The 9375-nt window shown below is 58.3% G+C and overlaps 1 protein-coding gene across 1 annotated transcript in view; it reads left to right on the forward strand.

Moving 5' to 3' along the window:
• Positions 1–9341, forward strand: part of Megf8 (multiple EGF like domains 8) — a gene marked incomplete at its 3' end in the record, with an annotated part of 36397 nt that extends 27056 nt beyond the window's left edge. Inside the window, 8 exon segments of the mRNA XM_055620713.1 lie at positions 433–596; positions 1107–1251; positions 4051–4282; positions 5118–5241; positions 5352–5565; positions 5754–5968; positions 8858–9065; positions 9182–9341. Of these exon segments, the coding sequence (XP_055476688.1) occupies positions 433–596; positions 1107–1251; positions 4051–4282; positions 5118–5241; positions 5352–5565; positions 5754–5968; positions 8858–9065; positions 9182–9341 (1462 nt within the window).
• Between the last annotated feature and the right edge of the window lie 34 nt (positions 9342–9375).

Consider the following 9375-nt stretch of genomic DNA (forward strand, 5'->3'; position numbering starts at 1 on the left):
AGCTCACCTCCTCAGGGCTCCCTGTTCTTGTCTGCCCTCTCCGGGGATCACTCCCACCCCCCCCCCCCCAGCTCACGGTCTCAGGGCTCCCTGTTCTCGTCTGCTCTCTCCGGGAGCACCCCCCCCTTACCAGCTCACGGCCTCAGGGCTCCCTGTTCTCGTCTGCCCTCCCCCCTGGGCCTTCCCTGCGCCTCGAGCACTGCTTGTCACAGTCGGCCACCTGACCTCCCTCTTGCTGCCCTGTCACTGCTTCCCAAGTGCTGGCTGTCTTTCTTGGGTTGTCGTATAGACCCTGAGGAGAGGGGAAGAGTGAGGGGCTCCCAAGGCTGTGAGCACAGGCTGTTCGGGAAAGGAGTGTGATCAGGAAGATGAGAAGTCGGGACACTGCTGGCCGTCAGCTCCACCCACCTCTGTGGTCCTGTGCTCCTGCAGGTCTCTATGGTCATTCTGCCGTCTACCATGAGGCCACCGACTCCCTCTACGTGTTTGGCGGTTTCCGCTTCCATGTGGAGCTGGCGGCGCCCTCCCCAGAGCTCTACTCGCTGCACTGTCCTGACCGCACCTGGAGCTTGCTGGCTCCTTCTCAGGGGGCAAAGGTTAGCACAGCCGCCCCTGGCCACAAAAGGGAGGTGCTCAGGCACTGCTTTCCTGTCTCCTGTCCCTTCCCTTCAGTCCCCTGGGCTGAACCATGGTGATGCCGGTTGTTGGTTCCATGCTTGGTTTGAAGGAAAGAACCTCGTCCCGGAAGTCGGAGGCGTGCTTTCTGCCCCAGACCTAACCAGACGGATTGGCTCTCCTTGAGCGGGCCCGTCTGTGCTCCTCTGTAGTCCCCACCTTAGGTGTGGGCCAGCAGGGACCTGTCTGTGCTGCTGGGGACAGTGCCGTGGGGTGTGCATATACCCCAAGCCCCTCTGGGGGAGAAGGCAGCAGAGGAGACCAAGTTTCCAGGGGTAGAGTCGCCTGTGGGCCGAGGGTGGTTCTGCAGGACCAGAGTTGTCCGTCAGAACCGGGAGGATGGAGCGGGCTCCTGGAGCCTGGGAGGGCCTGGAAGGGGGCCTGTGGCAGCCAGGCAGGCTCTGAGAGGCCCCACATGTGTCTGCCCACAGCCGCGGCCTCGGCTTTTCCATGCTTCAGCTCTGCTGGGAGACACCATGGTGGTCCTCGGGGGCCGCTCAGACCCCGATGAGTTCAGCAGTGACGTTCTGCTCTACCAGGTCAACTGTAACACCTGGCTGCTGCCGGGCCTCACACGTGAGTCCCCGTTGCCATCCCCGGGCACACGTGAGTCCCCATTGTCTTCCCTGGGCACACGTGAGTCCCTGTTGCCTTCCCCGGGAGGCTGCAGTCTGTGGAGAGCCCTGTCCCTGCCTGGGGACCGCGACTCTCGGGGTCACTCGGGTCTCCTCGCACCATCAGTGAGGCCGCGGAGTTTCTTTCTTTTGTCTTTGTTTTCAGAGACAGGGTTTCTTTCTCAGTGTGGCCCTGGCTGTCCTGGACTCACTCTGTAGACCAGGCTGGTCTCGAACTCACAGTGATTTGCCTGCCTCTGCCTCCCGAATGCTGGGATCCACAGGTGTGCCATCACTGCCTGACTACTTTCTTTTTTATTTAAAAAATTTTTAGGTTATATTTACTTATTTAGTTGTGTGTGTGCTTATGCATGTGCCACGGCCCAGGGACGGAGCTTAGAGGTCGGCGTGGAGGAGTCGGGCCTGACCTTCCATGGGGTCATCATAGACTCAGTGGCAAATAGTTTACCTGCTGAGCAATGTCACGGCCGCCTTTCCTTTTTCTTAGAATGGTTTATTTTTATATATTTATTATTTTGAATGTGTCTCAAAACAACTTCGCTCTGGAACTCACGGAGATCCACCTGCCTCTGAGTCTGGAGGGCTGGGATTAAAGCTGTACATCACCACAGAAATATTTTTTATTAGTTAAAAAAGTAATAGTAATCATTGTACATAATTTATAAGATAGGAAAAACAAAACGAAATAAAACCAAGCATCTGTAGTAGCAACCGCTGCTGCGGGTGCAAAGTGTCCAGGTTCTGTGTTCACGGGTCACAGATGGGCCTGAAGAATGGAAATTCTCAGGGCTGGAGAGAAAGCTGCACAGTTAAGCTTTCTGTGTATTTGTGAAGACTAGAATTCAGATCTCAGCAGCTGCGTAACAAGTTGAGTGTCCCACACGTGTGTAAACCCAGCTCTGAGGCAGGCAGAGACAGCCTAGCAAAGAAAACTCAAATTCCAATACAGGGAGACCTTACCTCAAAGAAACAGGTAGATAGAGGATCACACACTCACAAACACACATAAACACACACACACACACACACACACACACACACTGAATAATCTTTTTAAGAATTGGAAGTGCAGGGCTGGAGAAAGGTGTCTCAGCAGTTAAGAGCACTGTCTGTTCCTCCAGAGGACCTAGGTTCAATTCCCAGCAACCACTTGGTGGCTCACAACCATCTGCCCTGGGATCTGATGCCCTCTTCTGGCGTGCAGGTGTACATGCACATAGAGTTCTTGTATACATAAAATAAATAAGTAAATTTTTAAATTAAAATGGAAGCTTAGAATCCCACTTGTATTTGAAATATATAAAAATGTAGAATGTACTGTAGAATAAATTTTACTTTGTGAAGCTCAAAAGAAACTGCAGAAACAAACAAGTTTGTTTGTTCAGAAACAAAACCAGTGCTATTTATTTACTGATCATTATAACCCTAAACGCTGGAATGTAATAATTATGTATTAGTGCAAAAATATAAGAGGGAGAATCTAGAGAGCTTAGAACTGGAGAGGCATCTGTGTTTTGTAATAAGCCAATGTTGACAGAGAGAGAAATGGGCTTATGGCTTTCTTCAGTGCTTCCGAGACACATACAGACAACTGAGTTACCACTAAGCCAGTGGAAGAGCATGAAGGTCCCCTATGTGTGAGCGTGTCTTTCGCCCCTCGTTTGTGGGTTCTCCGCCAGCATGTTACCCTGACGTATCTCCAGCTCCCAGTCCTGAAGTCTCCAAACCTATGCTGCTTCTTGTAAACCTGGCCTCGTTCTCTTCTGCGTCCCTCTCCCCAAGAGCAGCGTAGGAGCGTACATCACACACAACTCGGGTCCCACATCTTGTCTCCTTGGCCTTGTAAGGCAGGATCCTGGGTAAATCCTCTCCCACTGAGCCACCCCCCACGCCTCACTGGGGGATTCCAGGCAGGGCTCTACCCCTGAGCCACACCCCAGCCCCTCACTGGGGGACTCTAGGCAGGGGCTCTACCCCTGAGCCACACCCCAGCCCCTCACTGGGGGATTCTAGGCAGGGGCTCCACCACTGAGCCACACCCCAGCCCCTCACTGGGGGGTTCTAGGCAGGGGCTCTACCACTGAGCCACACCCCAGCCCCTCACTGGGGGGTATAGGCAACTATTCTGCTGGCCCCTCATTGGTAGATCTGTAGTAGGGTTTTGTTGCTAATCCACTGCCAGCCCTCACTGGTGACCGTCTGACGTGAGTGCTCTTGCTAAGCCTCCCCGTTTGGCCTTTCACTTCATTGGCACTGAGTGACTGCTCGTGTTCCAGGACCTGTGTTCTGTGTGTTGTCTCTTCCCTCTCTCTAATTTCCTTTTGCCCTGAATCAACCTTTCTAATATTCATCGCCTCAGATTTGAAAACTTATGAATTCATGTGACAGGAAAGTAGCTGTGTAACGTGGTCGGTAGAGTGTGCGCCGAGTGTGCAGCCGGGCACAGAGTGCACCGTTGGTGCGCACAGCCCCGCTTGCGTCCTAGCGCGCACGCAGACACACCATTATTGTTATCCTGATGGCATTTAGGACTTACACTTTGACGTAGCTCTTAGTGTGACCTCCACCTGGGTCCACGTCTTTGTTTCTGTTGGTGTTTTTCCGGTGTTGCAGGTGGAGCCCAAGGCGTGTTAGGCCAGCATGGCAGCCTTGCTGGATGTCCCTCCTGCCCAGGCTTCCGGTGGGTCTCTTCCCTGTGTTTCCTGCTCTCTCACTCTCTGAAAACCCCATTGTTCTTCAGGTCCAGCCCTTGTGGGGTCCCCAGTGGAGGAGTCCGTGGCCCATGCAGCGGCCGCGGTGGGTGGCCGCCTGTACGTCTCCGGAGGATTTGGAGGTGTGGTCTTGGGCCGCCTGCTGGCATTGACCCTGCCCCCTGACCCCTGCCGTCTACTGCCTTCACCTGAAGCCTGTAACCAGTCTGGGGCCTGCAGCTGGTGCCATGGTGCTTGCCTGTCTGGAGACCAGGCCCACAGGTAACCACAGTGACCGACTGTCCATTGCACAGCACACGCTGGCGCCTGAGGGCCGGAGGAGGCGAGCTACACCCGAGGGGTCCTGCAGTCCGACTGTGGTTCAGCCTCACACTCAGTCACTGGAGGTGGGGGCGGGCGGGCGGGTGCCAGTGTGAGCGTGCTGGTACCCCCCGGTCCCCTTCTGGAGGAGCAGTGTGATTTAGAGCAGCAGGGATGGAAAGTGGCGGTGTGCCCGGGTGTGCCGTCTGTGCTGGGTAACCCTGAGAGCAGAAGGGCTGGTGGGATCGGCTCAGAAACGGCTTCCAGTAGCTGGCTGAGACCAGGCTCTGACCAGCTCTACAGCCTCCCTGAGGAACCAGGCGTCTCCGGAAACCAAACAGTTCCTGGGCTAACTCCTCTGTCTGCCCTGTTGCCTGATGGAAGCCTGTGTGGGTTCCGTTTGTCCACTGTAGGTGGCAGAGCATGGGTCATGTCCCTGCAGTGTTGCTCGTGGATTTCGCTGTGGGTGCTGGCACACCCACCTGTGGGTCTGTGTGTCACTGTAGCGCCAGGTGTTTTCTGACACCTGGGAAATGCTAAAAACTCACGCTTTCCCAAGGAGTTATGAATCTGTGCCTGTGGGAGACACGGTGGCAAGGGGCGTGGCCCCGGGAGACCGGGTGTCTGCCTCTGTGAGAGCCAGGGCACTGTTCTGGGCCGGGGGGAGGAGGGGCAGTCGGCGATGCCCGTCAGCGGGGGTGGGGCCCCGCAGGTCCTGGTGTGGCTTGGGCCCTGCAGCACCATGCACAGGTGGAGCCCTAGAAGCGGGTGAGTGAGCCAGCCCTGTGCCCTCTAGGCTGGGCTGTGGGGTGCCCCCGTGCTCCCCGATGCCTCGGTCGCCCGAGGAGTGCCGGAGGCTGCGGACCTGCAGCGAGTGCCTGGCTCGCCACCCTCGGACCCTGCAGCCTGGGGACGGGGAGGTGAGTGGGGGCCCCCATCCCAGAACCGTGGGGCTTGTCATCTGTGATTGGCTGGGTGGGAGGAGCCGAGCCAGAAGGCGCTCCCCGACAGAGCCCCGCCCTGCCCCCAGGCAGCCCCTCCCCGCTGTAAGTGGTGCACCAACTGCCCAGAGGGGGCCTGCATCGGGCGCAACGGGTCCTGCACGTCGGAGAACGACTGTCGGATCAACCAGCGCGAGGTCTTCTGGGCCGGGAACTGCTCGGAGGCCGCGTGCGGGGCGGCCGACTGTGAGCAGTGCACGCGCGAGGGCAAGTGCATGTGGACGCGGCAGTTCAAGAGGACGGGTGAGCCCGCGGGCACCCTGGGCCGGGGACGCCCCAGGGCCGGGGAAGGCTGTGAGCCCGCGGGCACCCCGGGCCGGGGACGCCCCAGGGCCGGGGAAGGCTGTGAGCCCGCGGGCACCCTGGGCCGGGGATGGCTGGGTCTGGGGGAGGGGCCTGCGGACTGGCCACCAACCCCGGCCCGACCCCAGGGGAGACGCGCCGGATCCTGTCGGTGCAGCCCACGTACGACTGGACCTGCTTCAGCCATTCCCTGCTGAACGTGTCGCCCATGCCGGTTGAGTCGTCGCCGCCGCTGCCCTGCCCCACGCCCTGTCACCTCCTCCCCAACTGCTCGTCCTGCCTGGCGTCCAAGGGCGCGGATGGGGGCTGGCAGCACTGTGCGTGGAGCAGCAGCCTTCAGCAGGTAGCGCCCACGCCCTCCAGCCCTGGCACCCCCTCCTCCGTTCCCACCCAGCCCGCCATCCTTCCCGTCCCTCTCGCCATCTCCTCCTTCCCTCCTCTGAATGCCTTCTGCTGTCGTGACCGAATCGCTGAGCCTCCCTCCTGGACGTCAGCTCCCGTGTCCCTCCAGCTCGTGTTCAGGGCCCGGAGAGACACCGCGGAGAGGGCTGGGAAGGCCCCGTGCAAGCAGAGCGGCCCAGGACCTTGCTCGCTTGTGGGCTGGGACGAGGCGGCGGCGGCGGGGGTGGGCTCCAGGCACAGGTGTTGAGGGCTCGATGCCGGCCTACAAGTTGCCTGCTCTGGAAGACCCAGAGTGTGTCCGCCCGGCACCACTTAGCCGTGCCAGAGGCAGACAAAAGCGTTTGCCTTGGCCTGCTCCAGTGTAGGCAGCCACAGGGTCTGGCTCCCACTGCGAGCTGCTCCCCTGAGCACCCCACAGTGCGGGGCCCAGCGGCAGTGTGCCAGCTCACCAAACCCTGGGCACTGTGACTTCTGTTCTAAGAGGCAACGCTAGAAAGAACCCAGTGGTGCCTCCTGCGTGTCCCAGCCGTGAGGGCCCAGCCCAGAGGGCAGCCAGCGTCTAGAACAGGGAGCCTCACTAGGGGTGGCGTATTGGCTTCTCACCGATATTGATTGATTGGCAAATTTTGTACAGCACCCTGTAGTGAAAGTTTCAGGGTCTAACAGTCCTCAGGCAGGATGGACTGACTTCATCCGCACAACTCCTGATAACAAAGTCCAGGTGTGGGACTCCCCTGTCACCCAGCGCTGCGGAGGCAGGGCCAGGCAGGCCGTGACACTCGGAGACCCTGCTCCTCGAAGTCCAGGCCAGAGAGGCTGGCTCAGAGACGAGGGGACAGCGCTGACCTCCAGCTGTGCGCACACACGGAAGCTCGGCTGGGCTTGGAGCAGCGTGGGTGCTGGGTCCGCCCTGAGGCCTCTGCGCGAAGCAGTGTGGCTCTCAGCCTCCAAGCCATGCTCTAGCCCTGCAGTCATTCCAAAGCCGGCAAACGGCATGCTGGTGCGGTGGTGTGCGCCGTGAGCCTAGTGCTCAGGCGGCTGAGGCACGGGGGTGCTGAGTTCTAGGACAGCCTGGGGTACATAGAGACCCTGTGTGAGGTTCGGGGAGAGAGCAGAATTATGAGAACTTACTCCCATGGCCAGGGGCAAAAGCGTTGGGCTCCTTGGCAGAGTCTGCTCCCTGCGCCCTGCTCTCAGGCATCCCGCAGAGGGCTCCGTGCCCTGCACAGCCACGAGGGTTTCCATTTCAGGACCGCAGGACTGCTTTGTCTCTTCCTAAGTGCCGTTGGGCAGCCAGCCCAGGTTAATCTCGCCCCTCTGATAGTTCACGGAAGGCCAAACTCTGAATAGAGTGCTCTTAGACCCCATGGTATATTCCCCGGGGTCTGGACTGCGCTCTGTGAGCAGGGAGTCCCTGTCGCAGGAGACGGCCCTCCCACCTGGCTCTCCACAAAGCCAGGCCTGTGTTTGATGTAAGAAGTTGTGGCTTGGGGGCTGGAGGGATGGCTCAGTGTGCCAGGCTGTCGTGCACACCTTTAGTCCCAGCACTCAGGAGGCAGCCAGATAGAGCTGGGAGTTCAAGGCCAGCCCGGTCTACAGAGCAAGTTCCAGGACAGCCGGGCTGCACAGAGAAACCCTGTCTGAAAAACAACAGAAAGGAGCAGTGACTGCGCCTCCGGAGGTCCCTGGTTCAAATCCCAGCACCCACATGGAAGCTCACAACGCCCTCACACAGACACAGCAAAGCATGTCAGATAAAAGCTGTGGCTTGTACCGCTACTGTGGTACTCACTGTCTGCCCTCTGCCTTCTGTGGGAGACGGGTCTGAGCTGGCAGAGAAAAGAGACTGTGGCAGGATAACAGGGCCTGGGGGCCTTCGGAGTCCTTTCTTCTCATCTTTTTTTATAATTTATTTTATTTTATGTGCATTAGTGTGAAGGTGTCAGGTCCCTTTAAATCAGCATTACAGACAGTTGTGAGCTGCCATGTGGGTGCTGGGAATTGAACCCTGGTCCTTTAGAAGAGCAGACAGTGCTCTTAACCACTGAGCCATCTCTCCAGCCCCCCTTTCCTTTAATCTTTAAATATTATTTTTATTTATTTTCTATAACAGGGTTTCTCTGTGCAGTTCTTTTTTAACATGAGGTGTTGAGGTGTTTTTTTGTTTTTTGTTTTTTTTTTTTTTTGTTTTTTTTTTTTTAATGGTCTACTCTGTAGCTTAGGCTGGCCTTGAACTACTTTTTTTCTTCATTACATTTGCCGATTTGTTCATTTTGGGAGGGGATACATGTGTAGAGATCAGAGGACAACTTGAAGGAGTCAGTTCAGTTCCTCTTCAAATGCCTCACAGGGATCAAATTCCCGTCCTCCAGCTTGGTGACATGTGCTGACAGGTCCAGTTAATCCAGCTGTGTTCCCTGCGATGGCCTGCACTCACCTGAGCACAGCCCAGGAAGCTGGCCCTTGCCGCGTGTGCCCTTCATTGGGTTGTGGTTGATGGCTCATGTCTGCCTGTTCCCTCCCTGCCATCTTCATTTGTTCATCATCTCCTCATTCCACTGTTTTTAAACATAAGGTCTCTACAGCCCAGGCTTGCCTTGAACTCACCATGTAGCTGAGGATAACTTGAACTCTTGATTCTCCTGTCTGCTGGGATTGCAGGCCTGGGCTGCCGTGCCAGGCCCCTCCAGTTCCGGCCTTGATGTCTGGTGACAGAGGCTCGTGACAGCCAGCCTGTGCCTGAGCTAGGAGCGCCAGGGAGCGTGGGCCCGGAGAAGGGCCTGGGAAGCGTGTTTAACTTTGTCTCTGTCTCTCTCCCTGTCCCTGGCAGTGTCTGAGCCCTTCGTACCTGCCCTTGCGGTGCATGGCTGGAGGCTGTGGGCGGCTGCTCAGGGGCCCCGAGAGCTGCTCCCTGGGCTGCGCTCAGGCCACACAGTGTGCCCTGTGCCTGCGACGCCCCCAGTGCGGCTGGTGCGCCTGGGGCGGCCAGGACGGGGGTGGCCGCTGCGTGGAAGGTGGCCTCAGTGGTCCCCGAGATGGTGAGAGGGCCTTGGGGGCTCAGAGGACAAGGGGGGGCCTGAGGTTGGGGGAGGGCCTAGGTGTCTAGGACAGCTGTCAGGGACCTCCCGGGTGAAGCCCCGCGTCCTCCCGTCAGGGCTGACCTGTGGACGCCCCGGGGCATCCTGGGCCTTCCTGTCGTGCCCCCCTGAGGATGAATGTGCCAACGGGCACCACGACTGCAATGAGACGCAGAACTGCCGTGACCAGCCCCACGGCTACGAGTGCAGCTGCAAGCCGGGCTACACCATGGACAAGTGAGGCGGGGAGGGCCGCGGGGGGGGGGGGGGC

This window comes from Psammomys obesus, unplaced genomic scaffold, assembly GCF_907164565.1.
Source record: "Psammomys obesus unplaced genomic scaffold, mPsaObe1.curated_primary_1811, whole genome shotgun sequence".
Classification (NCBI taxonomy): domain Eukaryota; kingdom Metazoa; phylum Chordata; class Mammalia; order Rodentia; family Muridae; genus Psammomys; species Psammomys obesus.